The sequence below is a fragment of the Tasmannia lanceolata genome, unplaced genomic scaffold (assembly GCF_043159265.1).
Source record: "Tasmannia lanceolata isolate RefF3 unplaced genomic scaffold, GAP_Taslan_0.1 ptg000002l, whole genome shotgun sequence".
In the NCBI taxonomy this organism is placed as follows: domain Eukaryota; kingdom Viridiplantae; phylum Streptophyta; class Magnoliopsida; order Canellales; family Winteraceae; genus Tasmannia; species Tasmannia lanceolata.
Genome location: NW_027518679.1, coordinates 45,895,535 through 45,922,500, shown reverse-complemented (window position 1 = coordinate 45,922,500; position 26,966 = coordinate 45,895,535). Strand labels below are relative to the sequence as shown.

The window sequence follows — 26,966 nt, the reverse complement described above, 5'->3', positions numbered from 1 at the left end:
ATCAATGGCGAGACGGTACTTGACCCCATCTTTGTCGCTCCCCCTACACCGCTAAATGTTTTGGTTGGGGACGATCCGTTCAAGGAAAGCTTGGAGGAATGTGGGCGAATGGCGAGGGGGTTAGTTGGAAGCAAAGGAGAGCTCGTGGTGGCATCAGTCCTCTTGTCTCCCTTTATGGAGGATGAGAAGCCTAATGGTTAGCACCGGCCTTTCAAAGGCGGAGGTGAACGTAGGAACGTAGATGAGATGTGGGGAACAGAAAGGAGGGGTGGTGTGGCAGCCCCTTTGTTTTCCTCCATGTTGCTTAACTTTTGTTCAGGAACCCTTTCCTCATTTTAATGTAACCTTGGTCGAAAGCTGTACTTGAATAAAATTTCTTTTTTTCTTCTTAAATTTGCACGTTGCTTTGCCTCTTTTGCTGTGTCGGTGTTGCACCGTTTTTAGTTTCCTTTTTGTCAATCGCCAAGCGGTGCCGTAGCTCAAGGTGGCAAACGGGCCGTGCCGTGCCGGCATGGCACGAAAATTCTCGGCCTAGCGTGGCCTATGGGCACGGCACGATTTGGTCACAGCCGTGCCGTGCCGGCACGCCAAAGGGTGGGGGTTAGGCACCGCACGGCCCACTCGTGGCGTGCCGGTACATTTCGGCACGTAACGGTTATTTTTTTCTTCAAACAAGTGCATTTTCGAAATTCCGAGAATATGTTTTTTTCTACTGCATTTTTTCTCGGAATTCTGAGAATGTACTTGTTGGAAAAATTGGAAAAAATTGCAAGTCATTTACGAAAAATTTGCACGTCAAATTGCAAGTAATTTAAAAACATAAATCGATTGTGCCCGGAATATTTATCCAGGAACCCGGGCGGCACCTTAAAACTTTTTTAATATAGAAAATTATTAGAGGAAGACATAGAACCTTGCCTCTAACCCACCAACATACAAGAAAAAAAGAAAAAAAAATGAAGTACAAATACATTGTGAAGTCCAAGTAGAAATTAACGACTTAAAAATTCGAATCTTCATATTTTTTAAAGTTTCACATGCTATTAGTTTTGAAATGGTGTGCATTTTGAGTTCTTAATAATTTCCTCATCTCAATATGAGTTTCTGCAATCAAGTTTAGCTTGCTTGTTTATTATCTTAATCTCAATTCACATCTGTTCTAAGTAAAGGTTCTGGAACTTGCAGGGTCCTGGTGGAAGGCCGGGCTTTGGATGTGGAGGTGGTGGTTATGGTGCTGGGCCAACGAGCTCTTGCCTTTCTTAATTGATGTTATTTGAGCTTCTTAATTTTGCGTGTTAGGAGTCCAGCATTACTTGTTCCACCATACTTGGATAATGTTTCATTCTGCTGCAGTTTTTTACCTTTTTTTTTATATAATGAGTTATGACATCTCTATTCTTATGCTTTCATGGGAATGAATTGTCCTTGGTTGGCCTGGTTTAGATGAGCATTTGTGAAAATAGCCTTGCATTTGAGTTTAGATCTTAGACTAATCCTAAAAATTCCTTTCACTTGTAAGTATTATGACTTGCTAAATAGTTTTATGATCAGTGAGATCAGATGCCCTGCGGCAACCTTACTATATGGTTCAGGTAAGTTTCTGGCTCTCAATTTTTATTTTATTTTCTGTTATTTCAAAGAGCACAGAATCACTAGTTTGGATCTAATGAAGAGTATATCAAGAAATCTGCATAAGATATGCTTCACAATCCCATCTAATATCTCAAAATTCATGTATTTGGAATGGCTTGTATACCCATGATGAATTTCATCATGAATTTGAAGTTCTCCTCTCTTCCTTCTACACAGTTCTATCCTACTTATTTTCTCGACCTCGCCCTTCATTTTCGCCCTCTGTATCCTCTTATCGCACGGCTCTGGCATAAATGTTTGATAATGCCACTCTTCAAGCATTGCCTCTGGTTCCAAAAGGACCAAAACAGAAAACCTCTATGCAACTGGGACCTCAAACATTGCCATAAAGCCTTCAAGCACCCAACAGAGCTCCAAATACGTCTGGTGTCGAATCGCACTAAAAGCTGACAGAAGATAATCAAATGTGTCTTGCGTTTGGCTGGTGACCCTGAATTTGGCTGGTGACCCTGAATTTACATACAGGCCCAACAAATGAATGGTTTGGAGGTTAGGATCGGATGTGAACACGATTTTCGGGGCACAACCTATTTACCTACTGGCCCAACAAATGAATAGTTTGGATCATCCTATGATCTGGGTCGTACTATACTTTTAAAAAATACTGGAGTTGACGGTCCAACCCCATAATCTAGAGTTTTTATATGGTGTCCGTCCGTGAAGTCCAGTGCGGGTGGTACCATCGTTGATATTTGATCCAAAAGCATTCCACTTTTTAAGAGGCGGCTTTTTTTTAAAAAACCGTCTACTTGATCGCTCTTGCTTTGGATCTCGTGTGGGTCAAAAATTATGTCGATCACCTAATTGTAGCATCTAATAATGTGTGGAAAGGATTCACATTCAAGAAAATAACCCAAGTTGCTATTATCCAAGTTCGAAATGACGATTCTCAAAATCCAAAACAAACGCCTCCATAACATACCCTATAACTAAACCCACTTCGATTATCACTTCTCTGCAACTCCCATTTTTTCCCAAACCATCAAACCTCCTTCTCATCTCTCAATCCCACTTTTACCTCCGGCCAACCACATTTCCGGCCGGCCTCTGCTCATTTCCAACTCATCCATCTCCATCTTCTACTTCCATTTATTTTTAAGCTACCATCATCAGCCACCTCTCCAATATCCGGCCACCATTTCCGTCCACCTTCACCGGAGCCCTAACTTCCGGAGTCTCTCACCAACATCACCATCTCCACCACGATCTCCTTCTTCTCCGACGAACCCCCAAGATCCGAAACCCCTTTCTCAGCACTACAAACCCATTCACCTCACTACCCCCTGTTTTTCACTTGAAACCCACTTCTGTGCAAATCTCCCATCAGCCACCTCCATCATTAACCCCTCTTCTCCGGCCGGATTGCCGGAATCCGGCCAATCCCCCATCCTTTTGTTTCAACCTTAAACCCACTCCCATTTTTTCCCATTTCCATCATCCTCTGCCATTGCAGCCATCACCTTCACTGCAAACCCAATTCGTTTTGCCGCCATTAATACCCTCTAAAACCCTCACCATCAAGATCAACTTCTGGGTCTTCATATTTGGATCGGATAATTCGGGAAGGAGGATTGAGAAGAGCATAAAGATCCGAGCAGAGAGGGAGAGATTTCGGCTCTTTGTCTCCATCGATTTTGGCAAACCAATTCCGACCACCACTGCTACTACCAAACCCAGTTCATTTTTCTTCACAGCTCAGAGAAACAGAGAGAGGGAGGAAGGAAAATTGCAGAAGGGAGGAGTTCTTCATTTTTCTGGAAAAACTTGCAGAGAGAGAGGGTATCCATCTTCTCCGGTTGCTTAGCCGGAGCCCCGACGAATCCGACCCAACAGCCACCCTCTCCGGTTCCCTCCGATCATCTCCCTCAAACCCATATAATCTCTTCCATTTTTTGTCTTTATATAGCCCATTCATCATCACCAATCTCAGCCGATTGCACCACGGATTGCCGACGGTCATTCAGGAATCACTCAATACAGGTTACTCTCGGAGAGATACTATAAGTAGGAGCCGTGAGGGCTATACCCGCCTTCTAGTGCCACCGCACCATTAGTATCTCAACAATTGGACACCTTGTGTGTAAAACGGACATAGTTCGTATGCTGGGCGATAGTCACAGCATACAAGTCACTATGCACCCGGCCAGGTGGACCTCACGACATTAAATCTGGTCGCCATCTACAAAAGGATTCTCGTACAAGGATAATTTTGCAGGGAGAGGGATCTTCTTCTCATCTGTATCCTCTACCTCTTCTTCTTCAGCTCCTTCAGATTCGGTGTCTTCCTCCATCTCGGTCTCCGCGTGGGTTTCCGATCCAGAATCCGGTGGATTCTCACGGCTCGGTGGTCGGCACATCTTGCAGAGTGGAGGAGGATTCCGTGACAATTATGATCTCCGTCGGGGTGAGAGGTGTTGGGGGAGATCGCCCTAGATGGGCCAGTGGGGCGAATTTGATCCCTCTTGGGGTCCGGTGGATCAACCCCGAAGCAGGCCTTTTGGGCGATTCTGTAGGAGGTTGGAAGAAGTTTGGCTCTGAGCCGGCAGTTGGGCAGAGAAGTTGGCCTCACCGATCTGAAGAGGAGGAGTGGCTACCCGTCCGAAGCAAGAAGGGAAGACGAATGGAGAGTGCCTTCCACAAAAGAAAGAATAGAGAACTGGGAGATTGGAGATGTTGCAAATGTGCTTTCAGGAATTTTCGAAGGAGGGTTAGATGTTGGAAGTGTCATAAAGTCTGGTCCAGTTCGGACTTCAATTTTCTAGGGCACCAAGAACAGTCAGCAGATCCGGTGGCGAGGAGGCTGCTTGTTCATAAACCAACAGCGCCTCAAGCAGAGAATGTTAGAATGGAGCCGTTGCTTCCTGCAACTTCGGAAGGTGTAGCTTTCAACCTTGAAGTAGTCCCCCTTAAGTCTATTAGTAATGCAGACTTAGGCTTATGGAGGAAGATGAAGGAAGGGTGGGATGGTGATCTAGATGCGCTGGAAGACTGGCTCTCTCGCAATAGCAGTCAAGAGACTGAAGCTGTGGTGTATAAAATTGCTCCTTTAGAAATCCAAATTTCCATCCCAGCGGTCGCTAATCGATCTCACTTAATCAGAGATTGGTGCTCTCCATCCCATTCTCCTCTGGAAGATCTACAGAAGTGGGATACAAAATTTCCTAAGGCGGGGAAGCCTTCTTGGTGGAAAATAGAAGGAGTTCCGCCTGAAGCATGGTGCGCCGATAATTTTCAGCGTATAGGGAGGAAAATAGGCCAGGTGGTGGAGGTAGATTTGTCGTGTTATGCGGGTTTCGGATATGAAGTGGGTAGGATGCTGATCATGTCTGAAGGACGCCCCGGAAGTGAACTATCTCTCCAAAGCTCTATCGATAGCACAATTCGTTGGATTCTAGCCTCCCGGGAAAGAGTTGACGACGACCCGAACTCTGCAAAAATCTCCTCTCCTTCTCCGGCGGGGCAGATGGTTTCCGAAGAAGAGTTGGGTCTTCCTTTAAATACTCCTACTGAAGGGGTAAGTGAAGCTGAAGTAGTTCACCATCCCATAACTGCAATCCATGATGTCTTCAATGCCATCAATGAAGCCTCAGAATTGCTGTCTGTGCCGGAGATAAATGCTGGGGTCGTTGGGTTGGTGGAGTCGGAGATTCCTTCACATTCAGCCTATTGTGCGCAGAAAGCGGCACCGGTTAGCAGCATCTCACCTGGCAAAAATGTTGAATTTCAAAAAGGGGGTCCCCCACATGCATACAGGTGGTCCAGTGTAGCTGGTCCTATTCAAGACTCATCAGCAACATCTACTCCTTACTCTAAGGTCAACAGCTTTGAAGATATTATCTCAGCCTTATCCCCTCCGCACCATAGCGACTCTCCTCGAGTAGATGTAATCTACGTGCCCGATTCGGGTCCAATGGAATTTTCTGAAAGAGAAGTTGCTTCAGAGGACCTTTGGGATTCTCCACTGGTGAGCCCTGGGAACCAGGAGGAGAGCCTCCTCCACGACTCAAGCACAATGGGCGCTACTCGCACGTATTCTGAGACTGAGGAGGAGATCGGTGACAACCGGGGGTGGGGGTATAGTCTGCAACGTCACAAGAGTAGGTGTATCCTTATCTCTCGTGATGACCGTTTCTTCATTCAGTGCCGGGTGGGGCAAAGGAAGGTGATCATTGATTATAGTGGTTTGGGAGGTATGAAGCATTTATTCTCTGGTGAAGTTAGGGAGTGGTCCTTTCGCTCGCTCGTCAGGGTATCGCTTGGAAGTTTCTCCCATCTTTGTCCACTGAGATGGTGTAGCAAGGCGGATTTTCAGCTCCTGCCTTGTGCCTCAGAACTCTCTTATGTCCCTCCACGGAATGACTCGGGCTTGGTTTCTTCCCAACAGGTGCTTGAATTGATGATGGATCATACCATGCACATTAGTTCTCATCTGGGTCTAATATTTTCGGGTCCCGTTGAGGAATATAGGTCTAGCATAAAGGCGGCAGAACTACGGGAGGTCGCTGGAGTGTCATCTCCAGTCTCCATATCCGAAGTAAACCTGAAACGCACGGAGTGCGAATTGGTGAGACTTCAATCGGATATCAATTATGATTCTGGATCGCATAGCAAAGGTCTCACATCCCAGAAAAAAGGAAGAAAGTCTGGTATCAGGGCGGGGAGGAATTCATCGGAATACAGTTGTTAATGAAGATTTTATCCTGGAATATAAACGGCTTGGGCTCTCGGGAGAAAAGAATTCAAATCAAGGCATTAGTTAAACATCGGCGCCCTGAGGTTGTTTGTCTTCAGGAAACAAAGATGGAGCAAATCCGTAACATAGATATGAGAAGCATGTGGTTCAATACTGACTGGAATTTTGCTTTCTTAGCATCCAAAGGAGCTTCAGGGGGCATCTCGGTGGCTTGGGATTCAGTCTTGTGGGACAGCACGGATGTTTGGCGTGGAGTTTTCTCTCTCTCCGTTGCTTTCCGAAAATGCAATGATAATTCAGTCTGGTTCTTCTCAGGCGTCTATGGTCCTTTGTCATCCTCTGAGAAGTGTCTTTTTTGGGAAGAATTAAATCAGACGCGACGCCTATGTTCCGCTCCTTGGTGTATCGGGGGGGATTTCAATGAAGTTCTAGGATCAAGAGATCGACTTGGGGGTCAGCGAGTCACTGCGGGCATGAGATCTTTAGCTGATTTCATCGCAATCAACGAGCTCGCAGATTTACCTTTGGGTGGCTCCTCTTTCACCTGGGCCAGAGGTTCGACTCGGAGTCGGCTTGACCGATTTCTTCTCTCGGGTGACTGGTTGGCAATTCTTTCTGAAGTCTATCAGCAGGCTTTACCCCATTCAGTTTCCGACCATTGCCCTCTCCTTTTGTCTCCTAAAATGGAGTTCTGGGGCCCGCCCCCCTTCAGATTTGAATTAGCTTGGCTGGAAAATCCCCAAATGGAGGCTCTCTTAGTCCGATGGTGGTCTGAAAGCGTCTTTGAAGGTCCAGGGGACGTAGTTATAGGCAAAAAATTACGCTTCATTAAGGGGAAATTAAAAGAGTGGGATAAGGAGCAGAAAGAAGTTGACCAAGGCAGGAAGAGGATTCTTGAGGACAGATTAATGGAGATAAATACATTGGCAGAGAGTGGTTTGGCCTCGGCGGAGGATTATGAGCAACAAGGAAGATTAATTCAAGAGCATAAAGAGTTGTTGATGCTTAAAGAAATCTCTTGGTGCCAAAGATCTCGAGTCAAGTGGTTGTTAGAGGGAGATAAAAACACAGCCTTCTTCCATGCCATGGCTAGTGCTCGCAGAAGAAGGAACAGAATTGAATCCTTAGAAGTGGAGGGGGAGATTGTATCTGACAAGGAGCGAATTATTGAATTCTACAGATCTTTATATTCAGCTGATGGGATGTTACGCCCAATTCCTCAAGACATTTGTTTTGCTAGCTTAAGCCTGGAAGCCTCAGCCGGATTGGAAATCCCTTTCTCTGAGGTGGAAATCCGATCAGCACTATTTTCTCTGGCAAAAGATAAAGCCCCTGGACCCGATGGTTTTTGTTTGGCTTTCTTTCAAACTTGCTGGGAAACAGTAAAATCGGACATTCTTCGATTCTTCATAGAATTTTTTGAGGGAGCCATCCTTGACAAAGGGACAGGTGCAACTTTTCTCGTCCTCATTCCAAAAATTGAAGGAGCAACAAAAAGCTCGGATTTTCGCCCGATTAGCTTGGTGGGCAGCCTTTACAAAGTCCTCGCAAAGGTTCTGGCGGATCGTATCAAAGTGGTTCTTCCTTCAATTATATCGGTCTGTCAAAGTGCCTTTATAAGCAACCGGCAAATTCTTGATTGTTCTTTAACAGCCAATGAAGCCATTGACTATTATCGGAGGAAGGGGGAAGGTGGCATTCTATGCAAGCTTGACATGGAGAAGGCATATGACCGAGTGGATTGGGCAGCATTAGATTTTGTCATGGGTCGTATGGGCTTTGGGGGTCGGTGGAGAGGGTGGATCCGGAACTGCTTATCGTCCGCCTGGTTTTCTGTCCTCATCAACGGATCAGCAAAAGGATTCTTCAAATCTTCTAGAGGATTGCGGCAGGGCGATCCTCTCTCTCCTTTTCTTTTCCTGATTGTGGCCGAATCACTGTGCAGACTGCTGAAAAAAGGAAGTGAGTTGGGGCTATATCAAGGGTTCCTTATTGGCGAGAGTAAGGTGGAAGTATCGCTTCTTCAGTTTGCGGATGACACTCTTCTGTTCTGTTCTCCGGTCATATCCCAGATTCTTAACCTTAAAGCTATGCTTCGTTGTTATGAGATGGTTTCGGGTCAAAGATCTAATTTCGCAAAATCTCGGTTGTTCGCGATCAACGTTTCTGAGAGCGATGCATCCTTTTTCGCCGGAATTATGGGGTGTGGTTTACATGTCTTTCCAGCAACCTATCTGGGTCTTCCTCTTGGTGTGGGTCGACCGAAACACAACCTATGGGCTCCTATTATTCAAAGGATTGAGCGACGTTTGGCCACCTGGAAGCGCCGGTTGGTTTCCAAATGAGGTAGATTAGTGCTTATAAAGGCTGTTCTATCCAATATGCCGATATATTTTCTATCTCTTTTTCAATGTCCCGCCTCGGTTGCTAAACGCATTGAACAAATTCAGAGACGCTTCCTGTGGGGCGGATCAGGGTCTTCCAAGGGGGTCTCCCTGATTAAATGGAGTATGGTCTGCTTGCCTACTAAAAATGGAGGTTTGGGTATCAGGAGGGTTCAGAGTTTTAACCAGGCCCTTATGGGCAAGTGGCTGTGGAGATTTGGCGAAGAACAATCCTCTTTGTGGGTCCGGGTCATTGGAAGTAAGTATGGTTCAGATCATGGGCATTGGGACTCTGTTGATAATTTTAAACTCAAAGGTCTCACGGTTTGGAGGGACATCTTGAAGTTGAAGTCGTTATTTGCTCCTGGCGTCCGATTCAGAGTATATAGGGGGGATCGGATTCGGTTCTGGCAGGATCCTTGGTGTTCGGACGATCCTCTTCAAGTCATGTTTCCTGACTTATTCATCGTTTCATCTCAAAAAGAGGCCTGGGTATCGGAATGTTTTGCAAGGGAACATGGGATGGTGGCTTGGTCTCCTAAGTTTCGCAGAGACTTCTTTGTTAGGGAGTTAAACTCTTACACCGCCCTCATCTCCTTATTGGATTCTTGCTTCATCAAGTCTTCGGGCGTAGATCGTCGGATTTGGATTTGGAATCCTTCGGGGATATTTTCAGTCAAATCTTTTTATAACCATCTGATCCCTTCTTTAGTGGAGCATGTGTCCTCCTCGGTTTGGAGACAATCTTGCCCTCCGAGAGTTGCTTTCTTTGGGTGGTCGGTTAGCTGGGGCCGCATTCAAACTATGGATTTTTTGAGGAAACGAGGAATGTGGTTGGTAGATCACTGTCCACTATGTTTATCCGCTGGGGAATCCATTGACCACCTTTTCATACACTGTAAGGTTGCTCGCCATATTTGGGGTCTTATTTTTTCTCGTTTTGGAATCAGTTGGATCCCCTCCAACTCTATGGCTGAATTCATTCAGAGTTGGGCCTGGACTCCTTGGAAAAGGAAAGGCAGAACGCTGTGGAAGATGTGTCTCCTGGCCTCATGGTGGTTCTTGTGGAAAGAGAGGAATGCTCGTATCTTTGAAGGGAAGGCTAGATCTCCCTATTGGATTTATATTCAGTTGATAGCTGCGGTCATATCCTGGGCTCGAAGCCTTCCTCTGTTTTGTTTTGTTTCAGCTTTCGACCTCTGGGAAGGATGGTCAATCATATGCTTGGAATCGGCTACCAAAGTGAAAATCCTCCCCTCCTGGATTCCTCCTCCTTCAGGGTCCCTGAAACTTAACTTTGACGGATCGTCTATCGGCAATCCAGGAATGGCAGGAGTAGGGGGTTATGTAGAAACCACAAAGGGGAAGTCCTCTGGGCCTACTCGGGGCCTATCGGAGTGGCAGACTCAAACGAGGCAGAGGTCCGAGCCGTTCATAGCGGGCTTCTCTCGATGCCTCGTCTAGAGTGCGACAAAATTATCGTCGAAGGGGATTCCTTAAATGTTATTCGCTGGCTTTCGGGTAACGCTTCTCCCCCTTGGCGATTTTTGCCTCTCTTAGAGGAAATAGAGGACAAAGCTAAGGGCTCCTCAATAGTTTTTCGCCATGTCAGGAGATCGGCCAATGCGGAAGCAGACACCCTTGCCAAGAAAGGAGTCTTTCGAGCCGCGTTTGAGTGCTTTGACTATCTACCTCCTTGAATTATTGTACTGCTATCTTTGTATTATCTTTGTTCCTTCAGGACCACCTCGGTTCTGTTTTTACACACACACACACACACACACACACACACATATATATATATATATATATCTATATATATATATATATATATATATATATATATATATATATATATATATTCTGTTGCCCTTTTCAAAAAAAAAGAGGCGGCTTTTGATTTACCGCCCACACCAGTATACTTGCAACACTAGATTTTCATATTTACAAGGCAAATGAAAACAATAAGCAGGATGCTTTCTCAAACCCTAACCCTAAAATAAATTCTGCTTGCCTGTTTTTGTAATATCTTGACAAATTATATTGAAATATTTCAATATTTCAAATTTCTTCGGCCACAGGTTTTTATTTTATTTGATTGGTTTCCCCCTCGTTTCTATTCGAGAGATTTCTTCCAGAAAATCATGCAATAATTTCCTATAATGGTTGAGCGCTAACAAAAAGCCTCATCTTTTTTCTAAATATTACAATTCACCCATGCAAAACAACGCCACAAAATTTTTTTATAAACTCCTCCATCCCTAGCCCTAAAAACATTATTTTTTCCCCTTGTAGGGAAATGATTTCAACACAAACATTTTTTATACAAGACGCTCATGTTTCCTGTCTTTCAGTATTTAAAGAGCTGTAAAAGGATTTTACGGTTCCCAAAAAACACTTAGGGCCCGTTTGGATACATCCCATTTTGTATTGGATTTGGAATTGAGTTTTGAATACAAATTGAATAGACCCGGCAGCTCATGTAGAGGGAGACAGAGAGGGAAGAGGGTACTTCCTAGTGGAGGGGAGAGGTTGAGGAGCTAAGAGGGTGAAGGAAACTCCCAGTTCTGTGGATTTTCAATTTCTTATTTCCACAGCAAACTTAGAAATCTGATTTTTTTCACTGTCAGCTGCTGAATTAGAAATCCAAGAATTTGATCCGATCCAAATTACAGTGCAAAAAGGGCTGCAAATGTGAGAAATCCAAATCAAAATCTTCTCGGCATCCAAATGGGCCCTTACATGACAATTAAATACTAAAAGGCAAGAAACATGAGCATCTTGTATCAAAACATAGTTGTGCTGAAATCATTTCTCTTATTTCTCTCTTCTTGTTTTAATCTCTCCCATTTTCCTAATGGCTGAAAAGTTTATCAAGAGTCAAGTCTCCATGAAAAGCAAAGCAGTCCTTTCTCACTCTCATGAAAAAGAAGAGGGCGAAATCTTTGAGTCTCTCCTCAATGTTAAAAAGTGAGAGAAAAAATTACATGAGGGACATAGTGGGAAAGCCTCTCAATGTAACATTTGTTTCGAAAAATTAAAATAAATCCATTCCTCCATAGAACACCTAAACTCTCCGAATTCAAAAGTTGGTGACATGCAACCACCGGCGGAATCTCCCGACCTTCGCAGATTCCTCCGGTTTCTTCTAATCAAGGGTCTGACTTTAATTGCGTGAAGAGCGAGAGAAAGCCGAAGAAAATCCACCGTAAAAAAATGTTGGCTAGAAGGCGGCAGACAAGCATCATTTCCCTGTATACAAAGGCCAATAACATTCTTGGACATGATCAGCATACACGTGGCAATCGATTCAAGTCATACATGGTAATTTTTCTTAACAAGAATGATGCTTGTCTTAAAAGATATATCCTTTTGAGAAATAAAACAAGAGATTTACATTCAAATTTGTTAATATATGAACTTATGCATGTAAGAGTTGCAGGGTTTAGGGCTTTCCTAGATAAGAGTTTACAATTAGAAGTGTGCGGTCGACTGCACCAAGCTTAGGTGCGGTCGAGGGCGGCAAACTCATGTGGGCCCACTTTGTTAGGATGATCCAAACCATTGATTTGAAAGGCCCTTACATAGATGGGGTATGTACAAAAAATCAGCTCCATAGGATCATCCTAACCCATCCAAAAGTGGAGGGCAAAATGGACAGACACCGCTTGCCACAAATCTGCCCATTTTTGCCCTCCACTTTTGGAGGGGTTAGGATGATCCAATGGACTTGATTTTTTGTACACACCCTATCTATGATGGGACCTTGCAAATGAACAGTTTTGATCAGCACAAAAAATGTGGGACCCATGTGGTTGGGCCCTTGACCGCACCTAAGCTTAGGTGCGGTCGACTGCATAATCTTATTCCGCTGTATATATATATATATATATATATATATGAGGAAAGGGTTCCTGCACACGTGTGCAGGTAAGCTTACCTGCATACGAGTGCAGAAGCTGGGTGGGGGCCCACATTTTTTGGGGTCCAAAGCATTCACTTGGAAGGCCCTTCCATAGATAGGGTGTGGCCCAAAAATCAACCTCATTGGATCATCCTAACCATGCCATTTGTGGAGGGGAAAAATGGGCAGAAACATGGACACATAGTGTCGGTCCATTTCCCCCCACCTTTGATTAGGTTAGGACGATCGAATGGGGCTGCTTTTTGGGCCACACCTTCTCCATGGAAGGGCGTAACTGACCTGGACACGTTTGCAGGAACCCTTTTCTCTCTCTCTCTCTCTCTCTCTCTCTCTCTCTCTCTCTCTCTCTCTTTCTATATATATATATATATATATATCTGTGTGTGTGTGTGTATTAGAAAAGCATTCCAGTGGTTTATAAAGCCTCCCATTGGTTCGTACAGCGGATCCCCCTTGGAAACATATAGCGGGTCCAGAAGAAAGGAACCAATGGGAGGCGTTATAAACCACTTAAGCGCAGTTATGATCCCTGCGCTGCAGCACAGGAACGCTTCTCTCTCTCTCTCTCTCCCTCTCTCTCTCTCTCTCTCTCTCTCTCTCTCTCTCTCTATATATATATATATATATATATATATATATATATATATATATATATATATATATATATAAGAAAATGATTTAAAATGCCATAGGAATACAACAACTAACCCTATCGACTAAAATCGTTGTCCTCTTAGAGTTACTCAAAAAGGCCATGTTGAAGAAAACAAATTCAATGTCTAATGCATCCTATCATAAATACATACTTATTATGAGTATTTTTTTTAAATCTAATTTTTTTGGTTAAATACTTTAGAAATGCTAAGTGAGGTATATTTTTCAAATTATACTTATAGATAATATCCATTGATGAGCTTTTATGCGAAAGCGCGTGCGCACGCACACATCATGGATGAATATCGGTGATTACCTCCAACAATTGAGAGAGTAGCGAACTGAGAACCCTGGCCGTTGAAGGAGACTACCTAAAACCAAGCTTGCTTGCAACATCCCCATGTTTTCTTTTCCTATATTGCCTATTCCATAGTGCCCAACAATAATGACTACTACTTGAGTTGGATCGTTACAAAAATCTCCTATGAAAAGGCCTTGCCATACCTTCTTAACTTCCATGGCTTTTATGGCAATATACCACGATACAAGGAATGGCTTGGTTTGGAGCTCTGTCATGGCGACTAGCCAAAGAAAGTTGAAAAGGTTTAGGTAGAGGTAGCGTAAGGAGCTTGTTTTATAGGAAAAAAAACCTGGAATTTGGCGATACATTGAGGACAGGTACACGAATGTGAGGGAAATCACTGGCACTAATAAATTTGACAACCAAATAATATCTGGCAAAGATATTGGCGTGCATTGAAACGTGCTGGTTACTCAATATGGTGTTATCTTTTAAGATGCTAGCTTTACATATTTAGAAGGGATGTCGGTGGACCCAGACGGTCCGATGGATCTAATTAAATTATCTGAACTTAAGTGGACAAAACTTGGGCCCAATAGTTGCATTCCGTCATATCTAATTTGAATCCGTACACTACGGTCCGAAATCGTGCTGGATCAAGCACAAACATAGCCGCAAAATCAATTAGCGCGTCTTAGAACATATTAAAGGTCACTAATATACGGAAATATCCTTCATATTGTAAATAAAAGAGTATTGGTCAGGTTATTTTTATCGAATAAAACACTTTACCAAAGTCCATCCTTTTGAGTGAACAAATTCTGAAGAAGATTTTCTCTCCCTCCCATCTCATTTCATTATTCCCTCTCGATTCTTCCCGTAGCCCTAAACCTTAACTAATTATGCATTAACGTAATCCTAGTGTCTAAATGCTTGCATGCACTTAAGATTAATTTATTTGTTTATAGAGATGATTTTACATCTTTATAGAAGTTTTGATTAATCACATATAGCAGCATGATAATATCTTAACTCTTAAACTGAATAAAGTCCAATCCCACACCAGTTGACAGCTCAGAGCCCACCAATATTCACTCCACAAACTTATAAATTTATCAAGTAAACAGAAACTTTATAAACTCTTATTTTTAAAATAAATATATTCATATCATAAAATAGTTTGTAAAACTCCAATTAAAATACTTGGCATTTCCGAACGATAAGAAACATAAGTGTGTTCCACGACCATCTGATCATAATAAAGAACACTCCTAACGATCAGATGTACAAAGGTTAGGATAAAAGATAATGGAATCTATCTCAATCCAGCATGTCATTTTATATCCATCTAGATGTTTTCCCTATAATGCCCAATCCATCATTTAATCATAATAATAGGTAAGCATGCCAAAATAACAATAATCAAACTTTAACTTTATAAAGGTTTTGGGTTGTTGAGGGCACGGGATAAACAAGATAAATATATTGAAAGTTCATTTGACCAGCCCCAATACAAAGCACAGGTTCCTTACCTTCTCCTGGGTCAATGGCGAGACGGTACTTGACCCAATCTTTGTCGCTCCCCCTACACCGCTAAATGTTTTGGTTGGGGACGATCCGTTCAAGGAAAGCTTGGGGAAATGTGGGCGAATGGCGAGGGGGTTAGTTGGAAGGAAAGGGGAGCTCGTGGTGGCAGCAGTCCTCTTGTCTCCCTTTATGGAGGATGAGAAGCCTATGGGTTAGCACCGGCCTTTCAAAGGCGGAGGTGAACGTAGAGGAGATGTGGGGAACAGAAAGGAGGGGTGGTGTGGCAGCCCCTTTGTTTTCCTCCATGTTGCTTAACTTTTGTTCATGAACCCTTTCCTCATTTTTATGTAAACTTGGTCGAGAGCTGTACTTGAATAAAATTTCTTTTTTTCTTCTTAAATTTGCACATTGCTTTGCCTCTTTTGCTGTGTCGGTGTTGCACCGTTTTTGTTTACTTTTTGTCAATCGCCAAGCGGTGTCGTAGCTCAAGGTGGCACGGCACGATTTGGTCACGGCCGTGCCGTGGCGGCACGCCAAAGTGTGGGGGTTAGGCACCGCACGGCCCACTCGTGGCGTGCCAGTACGTAACGGTTATTTTTTTTTTCAAACAAGTGCATTTTCGGAATTCTGAGAATATGTTTTTTTCTACTGTATTTTTTCTCGGAATTCTGAGAATGCACTTGTTGGAAAAATTGGAAAAAATTGCAAGTCAAATACAAAAATTTGCACGTCAAATTGCAAGGAATTTAAAAACAAAGATCGATTGTGCCCGGAATATTTATCCAGGAAACCGGGTGGCACCTTAAAATTTTCTTAATATAGAAAATTATTAGAGGAGGACATAGAACCTTGCCTCTAACCCACCAACAAACAAGAAAAAAAGAAAAAAAAAATGAAGTACAAATACATTGTGAAGTACAAGTAGAAATTAACGACTTAAAAATTCGAATCTTCATATTTTTTAAAGTTTCACATGCTATTAGTTTTGAAATGGTGTGCATTTTGAGTTCTTAATAATTTCCTCATCTCTATATGAGTTTCTGCAATCAAGTTTAGCTTGCTTGTTTATTATCTTAATCTCAATTCACATCTGTTCTAAGTAAAGATTCTGGAACTTGCAGGGTCCTGGTGGAAGGCCGGGCTTTGGACGTGGAGGTGGTGGTTATGGTGCTGGGCCAACGAGCTCTAGTCTTTCTTAATTGATGTTATTTGAGCTTCTTAATTTTGCGTGTTAGGAGTCCAGCATTACTTGTTCCACCATACTTGGATAATGTTTCATTTTGTTGCAGTTTTTTAACTCTTTTTTTTTTATATAATGAGTTATGACATCTCTATTCTTATGCTTGCATGGAAATGAATTTGAAACCCCAATGAATTGTCCTTGGTTGGCCTGGTTTAGATGAGCATTTGTGAAAATAGGCTTGCATTTGAGTTTAGATCTTAGACTAATCCTAAAAATGCCTTTCACTTGTAACTATTATGACTTGCTAAATAGTTTTATGATCAGTGAGATCAGATGCCCTGCGGCAACCTTACTATATGGTTCAGGTAAGTTTCTGGCTCTCAATTTTTATTTTTATTTTCTGTTATTTCAAAGAGCACAGAATCACTAGTTTGGATCTAATGAAGAGTATATCAAGAAATCTGCATAAGATATGCTTCACAATCCCATCCAATATCTCAAAACTCATGTATTTGGGATGGCTTGTATACCCATCATGAATTTGAAGTTCTCCTCTCTTCCTTCTACACAGTTCTATCCTACTTATTTTCTCAACCTCGCCCTTCATTTTCGCCCGCTGCATCCTCTTATCGCACAGCTCCGGCATAAATGTTTGATAATGCCACTCTTCAAACATTGCCTCTGGTTCCAAAAGGACCAAAACAGAAAACCTCTATGCAACTGGGACCTCAAACATTGCCATAGAGCCTTCAAGCACCCAATAGAGCTCCCAATACGTCTGGTGTAGGACACTGATGATTTTCTGCTTCGAATCGCACTAAAAGCTGAAAGAAGATAATCAAATGTGTTTTGCGTTTGGCTGGTGACCCTGAATTTACGTACAGGCCCAACAAATGAATGGTTTGGAGGTTAGGATCGGCATATGAACACGATTTTTGGGGCACTACCTATTTACATACTGGCCCAACAAATGAATAGTTTGGATCATCCTATGATCTTGGTCGTACTATACTTTTAAAAAATACTAGAGTTGAGGGTCGCACGCCATATAAAATATAATCTAGAGTTTTTATATGGTGTCCGTCCGTGAAGTCCGGTGTGGGCGGTACCACCATTGATATTTGATCCAAAAGCATTCCACTTTTTAAGAGGCGGCTTTTGATATACCGCCCACACCAGTATATTTGCAACACTAGATTTTCATATTTACAAGGCAAATGAAAACAATAAGCAGGATGCTTTCTCAAACCCTAACCCTAAAATAAATTCTGCTTGCTTGTTTTTGTAATATCTAGACAAGTTATATTGAAATATTTCAATATTTCAAATTTCTTCGGCCACATGTTTTTATTTTATTTGATTGGTTTCCCCCTTGTTTCTATTCAAGAGATTTCTTCCAGAAAATCATGCAATAATTTCCTATAATGGTTGAACGCTAACAAAAAGCCTCATCTTTTTTCTAAATATTACAATTCACCCATGCAAAACAACGCTACAAACTTTTTTTGTAAACTCCTCCATCCCCAGCCCTAAAAACATTATTTTTTCTCCTAGTAGGGAAATGATTTCAACACAAACATTTTTTATACAAGACAATCATGTTTCTTGTCTTTTAGTATTTAAAGAGCTGTAAAAGGGTTTTACGGTTCCCAAAAACCACTTTGGGCCCGTTTGGATACCTCCCATTTTGTATTGGATTTGGAATTGAGTTTTGAATACAAATTGAATAGACACGGCAGCTCATGTAGAGGAAGACAGTGAGGGAAGAGGGTACTTCCTAGTGGAGGGGAGAGGTTGAGGAACTAAGAGGGTGAAGGAAACTCCCAGATGTGTGGATTTTCAATTTCTTATTTCCACAGCAAACTTAGAAATCTGATTTTTTTCAATGTCAGCTGCTGAATTAGAAATCCAAGAATTTGATCCGATCCAAATTACAGTGCAAAAAGGGCTGCAAATGTGAGAAATCCAAATCAAAATCTTCTGGGCATCCAAACGGGCCCTTACATGACAATTAAATACTAAAAGGCAAGAAACATGAGCATCTTGTATCAAAACATAGTTGTGCTGAAATCATTTCTCTTCTTTCTCTCTTCTTGTTTTAATCTCTCCCATTTTCATAATGGCTGAAAAGCCTATCTAGAGTCAAGTCTCCATGAAAAACAAAGCAGTCCTTTCTCACTCTCATGGAAAAAGAAGAGGGAGAAATCTTTGAGTCTCTCCTCAATGTTAAAAAGTGAGAGAAAAAATTACATGAGGGACATAGTGGGAAAGCCTCTCAATGTAACATTTGTTTCGAAAAATTAAAATAAATCCATTCCTCCATAGAACACCGAAACTCTCCGAATTCAAAAGTCGGTGACACTGCAACCGCCGGCGGAATCTCCCGACCTTCGCCGATTCCTCCGGTTTCTTTAAATCAAGGGTCTGACTTTAACTGCTTGAAGAGCGAGAGAAAGCCGAAGAAAATCCACCGTAAAAAAATGTTGGCTAGAAGGCGGCAGACAAGCATCATTTCCCTGTTTACAAAGGCCAATAACATTCTTGGACATGATCAGCATACATGTGGCAATCGATTCAAGTCATAAATGGTAATTTTTCTTAACAAGAATGATGCTTGTCTTAAAAGATATATCATTTTGAGAAATAAAACAAGAGATTAACAGTCAAATTTGTTAATATATGAACTTATGCTTGTAAGAGTTGCAGGGTTTAGGGCTTTCCTAGATAAGAGTTTACAATTAGAAGTGTCCGGTCGACCGCACCAAGCTTAGGTGCGGTCGAGGGCGCAAACTCATGTGGGCCAACTTTGTTGGATGATCTAAAGCATTCATTTGAAAGGCCCATACATAGATGGGGTATGTACAAAAAAGCAGTTCCATAGGATCATCCTAACCCATCCAAAAGTGGAGGGCAAAATGGACAGACACCGCTTGCCACAAATCTGCCCATTTTTGCCCTCCACTTTTGGAGTGGTTAGGATGATCCAATGGACCTGATTTTTTGTACACACCCTATCTATGACAGGACCTTGCAAATGAACGGTTTTGATCAGCACAAAAAATGTGGGGACCATGTGGTTGGGCCCTCGACCGCACGTAAGCTTAGGTGCGGTCACTGCACAATCTTATTCATCTATATATATATATATATATAGAGAGAGAGAGAGAGAGAGGAAAAAGATTATACGCTTGAAGCGCATTTCTATAGGTACGCTTGAGGAAAGAGAAGCGTTCTGATTGGTTGAAATGGTGGGCCCAAATGCTTATTTTGAAACAGATGCTGCGGCGTTACGGAGGGTGCGTCTTCGACGTACCCTCGAAAAAAATTTAAAACAAAAACCTGCGGCGTTACGAAACCCATCTCTCTCACCCAAACCTGTGTTTTTGTTTCGCAAGAAAAACCCGAACCCATCCATCTCCATCTCTCTCACTCGTTCTCTCTCTCTCTCTCTCTCTCTCTCTCTCTCTCTCTCTCTCTCTCATTCTGTTTTTAAAGACGCACCAAAACCCAAACCCTCGAAAGACCCAAAACCCAAACACGGTTCATCTCTCTTCTCTCACGGTTTGGATGATCCAAAACCCCCAAATCGCTCACACAGGTACGCTCTCCTCTCCTCTCCTCTCTCTCTCTCTCTCTCTCTCTCTCTCTCTCTCTCTCTCTCTCTCTCTCTCTCTCTCTCTCTCTCTCTCTCTCTGTATTTTTTTTTAAAAAAAAAACCCAAACCCATCGACCCAAACACAGCAGATTTCAGCTGTGTTTGGCTATGGGTTTGGGTGATCCAAACCGTTAATTTACGTTCTCTCTCTCTCTCTCACTATATTTTTTTTTTCAAAAAAACCCAAACCCATCGACCCAAACACAGCAGATTTCAGCTGTGTTTGGGTATGGGTTTGGGTGATCCAAACCGTTAATTTACATTCTCTCTCTCTCTCTCTCTCTCTCTCTCTCTCTCTCTCTCACTATATTTTTTTTTTCAAAAAAACCCAAACCCATCGACCCAAACACAGCAGGTTTCAGCTGTGTTTGGGTATGGGTTTGGGTGATCCAAACCGTTAATTTACGTTCTCTCTCTGTCTCTCTCTCTCTCTCTCTCACTGTGTTTGGGTTTTAAAAAAAAACCCAAACCCATGGGTGGAAAATCTTCATCTCTCTCACTCGTACTGTGTTTGTATGAAATCTAGTTTTGTATGAAATCTGTTTTTCCCATAACTATTGCAGGTTGATCAATCTGTGTATTGGGGGATGAATCTGGTTTTGTACTGTGTTTGTATGAAATCTGCGGCGTTACTGTGTTTTTTTTTTTTCAAAAATACCCAAACCCATCGGTGGAAACAAGCAGATTTCAGCTGTGTGTTTTATTTTTTCAAAAAAACCCAAATCGCACTCTTCCAGATTTGGGTTTGGTTCTTCTTCCAGCAAACCCTCTCTCTTCGTACGCTCCTCTCTCTCTCTCTCTCTCTCTCTCTCTCTCTCTCTCTCTCTCTTGGATTTTTTGGGTGAAAAAAAACCCCCAAAAGCTCTCGTCGCTGAAGCTCTCACCTCTTCTGCCTGCGTTTTTCTTCTCATTTGCAGCCACCTATTAGCAAGCACAATAGTAGATATTTAAACAAAAAAGAAAAAAATGCGGGGCATAGTAAAAATGACGAGTAATAACCATATTTTGTTTCACCTTAGCCCTCTTTTGATAGCTTGTTATGTAATGTCCATATTCCCCACAGTTTTTGCACTGGCGTTGCTATTTTTTTGCTTGAGTGGCCTCTATGCCAGATACATGACGCGTTGCACGCTTTGGCCTGCCCTTCGTCCTTACAACTTCGGGGTCACGAATTGTAAACCCAAGTATTTGACTGGAATCAATGTTTGACGGAGGTATTTGACTGGGACCAATGTTTGACTGAGGTATTTGACTTGGACCAATGTTTGACGGAGGTAATTGACTGGGACCAATGTTTGACTGAGGTATTTGACTTGGACCCATGTTTGACTGCACTTGGCTACCAACTGTTACCAAGTCACTCTGCGGAGCGACAATCTCCTTCTCCTTCTTTTCAACTTCTACAGCAAGCTCTGTACAAAAATCAGTCATCTTCTTGAAGAGAATCTCGTCATTACCAACTTTTTCAATCAATTGCTGCCATGTTGACATTAGACACCACCTCTTCAGTCCATTCACGCCACTAGTATCTTCTTGGGTTACAAATGTTGTACCCCCAGCTCGATACCTTGCATCAATTGACCATCTCTGTAATAAATAGCGTTTGGGGATAGTAGGTACTTGCTTTCTATCCATAACGTGAATGACATGCTTGCATAATATTCCTTCCCTCTCAAACTTAGCACATTCACATGTCGCAGTTGCATCGTTAGAACTGTCAAACAGAACCCTGACGTATTTCTTCTTGTCATCTGTCCTAATTCCTACACTGTATTCCACAACATTACCGTTCTTTCCCAACTTATCTTTCCATAAGGCAAAAGTACCCATCATCTCATCTTGGAATATGGTGAACATCTTCTTCGTATAGAATTCCCCAGCCTTTCGTTCCAATGGGCTGGTTGTGTTCAATTTGGCAATTGTATTTTTAGACTTAAAATCTTCTTCGGATTCAGCTTTACGCCGTTCAACCAGTGCCTTATCGTATTGACTCAAGAATTCAACTAAAGAGGTGTTCTGGTTAACATAACCATCAAAGAATGAATTTATACTTTCACTCCGTTGACTAGATGTCATTCCTACTGTGAATGTGTCTCTCCAATAGGCGGTGACCCAATGCTCACGGAGATCCCACATTTTCCCTAACCAATGACTTTCATCAATACCATATTTATCAACCATAGTTTTCCATTCTGTCTCAGAATCCTCTATTTTTCTCCTAAAAAACCAATGATTGTAATCCTTGTAAAAATTACTGTCGGCATCTCTCATGTCTGCAACATGCTCAAGGAGATGCTTCTTTATGTACCACGAACAAAACCGATGTCTGGTATGTGGAAACACTTTCCTAATTGCATTTCGCATAGCTCCGTCCATATCAGTTATTATAGCACCTGGAGCCTTACCAAACATACACGTGAGCCACTGCTCAAATAACCAGGTGAAAGTCTCATCTCTCTCGTCTGCAAGAAGTGCACATCCAAATAGAGTCGACTGCCTATGATGGTTAACTCCAGTGAACGGTGCGAACGGCATTTTAAACCTGTTCGTTTTGTAAGTGACATAAAATATGACCACGTCAGTAAAGGTAAGGTATGCTTCTCTTGCCCTTGAATCGGCCCAGAACATCGAACGCAAAGTCCCATTCGTGTCTAACTCCAACTCGAAATAGAAGTTCGGGTCTTCAGACTTTCTCTTTTGGAAATGGTTTGCCACTGTCACCGCTTCTTTACCCATATTGTTCTCCCTAAGTGCTCTCAAATGGGCAATAACTTGATTTGTTGAGACCACGGGAGCATTGGAAGTAGAGTTAATGGCGTTTTTTATCTGAGCAGGCTTGAAATTACTTCCACCGAGCTGTTCAATCAAATTCTTACAACTTTTGTTATTACGGAACTGACTATGTGAATGATGCATTTGCCTTTTAACTGGAGAAGTAAGCTCATGAGAATGAATGTCGTCGAAAGTTGTAATTTTCCACTGATTATCTCTCAACTTGATGGTTATCTTCGCTTTACAATTCATTCTGGTAAGGCGACGCTCCCTCAACTCCTTCACATCATCTCTCTTCTCCTTAACTCTTTTCTGTCCCTCTTTGTCACATACGTATTGTCTCGATATCACCTCCTTCGTTATATTTGACTTCATTGTACTAGATATTCGTACTCCAAAACCAGTAGCGTACGCATAATTATTGTAGAACTCATATGCAGCTTCCCAAGTTTCAAAAACTTGATCCACAAACGGCTTATTCATAACACTTTTCTGACTGCCAACCTCGTTGGGACTACTAACTTCGTGACTACAACCCTCATCTCCGTCTTTCCCATCATTAGCCTCCGATACTAGCTCATCATCATTGAGATTCACCCCATCATTAACCTCAACCGTAGTCCCTTCCCACACTAAATTATCATCACAGAGATCAAATCCATCACCAAACTCAATTAAACCATTTGCATCTATTTCGTCAATAGATGGATCCATTGTTTATACCTAAAAAATACAACATAGACATGGCCCATCATCATAATTAGAAATGGTTAAATTTACAGCTAAGAAAATCAGAGACAAGAATAGATGATAAAGATAATGACATTTTTTTTCACATTGCCAACAATAGAACCTAAAAAATGGATCCATCTATTGACACGACACAAAAGAATAAGATTACATATTTTTCAAGAAACTCTGAACAGGGCAATTTTTATAAGACTCAAAATATGTATCCCCATGAGAACAAATGGATAAAAGTCTAAAGACAGGGTAATCCTGTAAAACATGTACCTGACAGAAACTATGGCCATGAGAAGTCTACAATCCAATAGCCAATATTCCAAGATAAAAATATATAAAATATCCCAGAAAAGTAATTTTTTTTAAAAAAGGAGTATTCTCACCAAATGTTACTCCCAGATCATGCCCAATTGTCTAATTTTATTATCTAAAAAAGAAAAAGAAATCTACACAATTCCAAATAGCCACAGATCTGGAACCCATCCCACCAAAAAACCAATTTCATACAAAAACAGATTCATCCCCCAATACACAGATTGATCAACCTGCAATAGTTATGGGAAAAACAGATTTCATACAAAACCAGATTTCATACAAACACAGTACGAGTGAGAGAGATGAAGATTTTCCACCGATGGGTTTGGGTTTTTTTTAAAAACCCAAACACAGTGTGTGTGTGTGTGTGTGTGTGTGTGTGTGTGTGTGTGTGTGTGTGTGTGTGTGTGTGTGTGTGTGAGAGAGAGAGAGAGAGAGAACGTAAATTAACGGTTTGGATCACCCAAACCCATACCCAAACATAGCTGAAATCTGCTGTGTTTGGGTCGATGGGTTTGGGTTTTTTTGAAAAAAAAAATATAGTGAGAGAGAGAGAGAGAATGTAAATTAACGGTTTGGATCACCCAAACCCATACCCAAACACAGCTGAAATCTGCTGTGTTTGGGTCGATGGGTTTGGGTTTTTTTGAAAAAAAATATATAGTGAGAGAGAGAGAGAGAGAGAACGTAAATTAACGGTTTGGATCACCCAAACCCATAGCCAAACACAGCTGAAATCTGCTGTGTTTGGGTCGATGGGTTTGGGTTTTTTTAAAAAAAATACAGAGAGAGAGAGAGAGAGGAGAGGAGAGGAGAGCGTACCTGTGTGAGCGATTTGGGGGTTTTGGATCATCCAAACCGTGAGAGAAGAGAGATGAACCGTGTTTGGGTTTTGGGTCTTTCGAGGGTTTGGGTTTTGGTGCGTCTTTAAAAACAGAATGAGAGAGAGAGAGAGAGAAAGAGAGAGAGAGAGAGAGAGAGAACGAGTGAGAGAGATGGAGATGGATGGGTTCGGGTTTTTCTTGCGAAACAAAAACACAGGTTTGGGTGAGAGAGATGGGTTTCGAGGGTACGTCGAAGACGCACCCTCCGTAACGCCGCAGGTTTTTGTTTTAAATTTTTTTCTAGGGTACGTCGAAGACGCACCCTCCGTAACGCCGCAGCATCTGTTTCAAAATACGCATTTGGGCCCACCATTTCAACCAATCAGAACGCTTCTCTTTCCTCAAGCGTACCTATAGAAATGCGCTTCAAGCATATAATCTTTTTCCTCATATATATATATATATGAGGAAAGGGTTCCTGCACACGTGTGCAGGTAAGCTCACCTGCATACGAGTGCAGAAGCTGGGTGGGGGCCCGCATTTTTTGGGGTCCAAAGCATTCACTTGGAAGGCCCTTCCATAGATAGGGTGTGGCCCAAAAATTAACCTCATTGGATCATCCTAACCAGGCCATTTGTGGAGGGGAAAATTGGGCAGAAACATGGACACATAGTGTCTATCCATTTCCCTCAACCTTTGATTAGGTTAGGACGATCCAATCGGGCTGATTTTTGGGCCACACCTTCTCCATGGAAGGGCGTAACTGACCTGCACACGTTTGCAGGAACCCTTCTCTCTCTCTCTCTCTCTCTCTCTCTCTATATATATATATATATATATATATATATATATATATGTATATATATATATTTATATATCTGTGTGTGTGTGTATTAGAAAAGCGTTCCTGCGCTGCACGGAGCTTAACTGCGCTTAAGTGGTTTATAAAGCCTCCCATTGGTTCGTACAGCGGGTCCCCCTTTGAAACATATAGCGGGTGGTCAGAAAGGAACCAATGTGAGGCGTTATAAACCACTTAAGCGCAGTTATGCTCCCTGCGCTGGAGCACATGAACGATTCTCTCTCCATATATATATATATATATATATAAGAAAATGATTTAAAATGCCATAGGAATACAACAGCTAACCCTATCGACTAAAATCATTGTCTTCTTAGAGTTACTCAAAAAGGCCATGTTGAAGAAAACAAATTCAATGTTTAATGCATCCTATCATAAATACATACTTATTATGAGTATTTTTAAAAAATCTAATTTTTTTGGTTAAATGCTTTAGAAATGCTAAGTGAAGTATATTTTTCAAATTATACTTATAGATAAAATCCATTGATGAACTTATATGCGCACGCAAACATCATGGATGAAATATCGGTGATTACCTCCAACAATTGAGAGAGTTGCGAATTGAGAACCCCCGCCGTTGAAGGAGACTACCTAAAACCAGGCTTCCTTGCAACATCCCCATATTTTCTTTTCCTATATTACCTATTCCATAGTGCCCAACAATAAGGACTACTACTTGAGTTGGATCATTACAAAAATCTCCCATGAAAAGGCCTTGCCATACTTTCTTAACTTCCATGGCTTTGATGGCAATATACCACGATACCAGGAATGGCTTGGTTTGGAGCTCTGTCATGGTGACTAGCCAAAGAAAGTTGAAAAGGTTTAGGTAGAGGTAGTGTAAGGAGCCTGTTTTATAGGTAAAAAAAACCTGGAATTTGGCGATACATTGAGGACAGGTACACGAATGTGAGGGACATCACTGGCACTAATAAATTTGACAACCAAATAATATCTGGCAAAGATATTGGCGTGCATTGAAACGTGCTGGTTACTCAATTTGGTGTTATCTTTTAAGATGCCAGTTTTACATATTTAGAAGGGATGTCGTTGGACCCAGACGGTCCGATGGATCTAATTAAATTATCCAAACTTAATTGGACAAAACTTGGACCCAATAGTTGCATTCCGTCATATCTAATTTGAATCCGTATACTACGGTCCGAAATCATGCTGGATCAAGCTCAAACATAGCCACAAAATCAATTAGCGCCCCTTAGAACATATTAAAGGTCCCTAATATACGAAAATATCCTTCATATTGTAAATAAAAGAGTACTGGTCAGGGTATTTTTATCGAATAAAACACTTTACCAAAGTCCATCCTTTTGAGTGAACAAAGTCGGAAGTAGATTTTCTCTCCCTCCCATCTCATTTCATTATTCCCTCTCGATTCTTCCCGTAGCCCTAAACCTTAACTAATTATGCATTAACGTAATCCTAGTGTCTAAATGCTTGCATGCACTTAAGA

The 26,966-nt window shown here is 41.9% G+C and overlaps 2 protein-coding genes across 2 annotated transcripts in view; one reads left to right on the top strand and one right to left on the bottom strand.

Moving 5' to 3' along the window:
- LOC143885510 (small ribosomal subunit protein eS10z-like) overlaps positions 1-16,588 on the top strand; it is a 39,771-nt gene extending 23,183 nt beyond the window's left edge. Inside the window, exon 3 of the mRNA XM_077389709.1 lies at positions 16,259-16,588. Within this exon, the coding sequence (XP_077245824.1) occupies positions 16,259-16,336 (78 nt within the window). The 3' untranslated portion in view covers positions 16,337-16,588. The remainder of the gene's footprint in view (positions 1-16,258) is intronic.
- Positions 16,589-21,055: 4,467 nt separating this feature from the next.
- On the bottom strand, positions 21,056-23,461 carry LOC143892331 (protein FAR1-RELATED SEQUENCE 5-like). Its single transcript, XM_077396872.1, has one exon. It carries the CDS (start codon positions 23,459-23,461, stop codon positions 21,056-21,058), a length of 2,406 nt encoding a protein of 801 aa, XP_077252987.1.
- Positions 23,462-26,966: the final 3,505 nt, after the last annotated feature.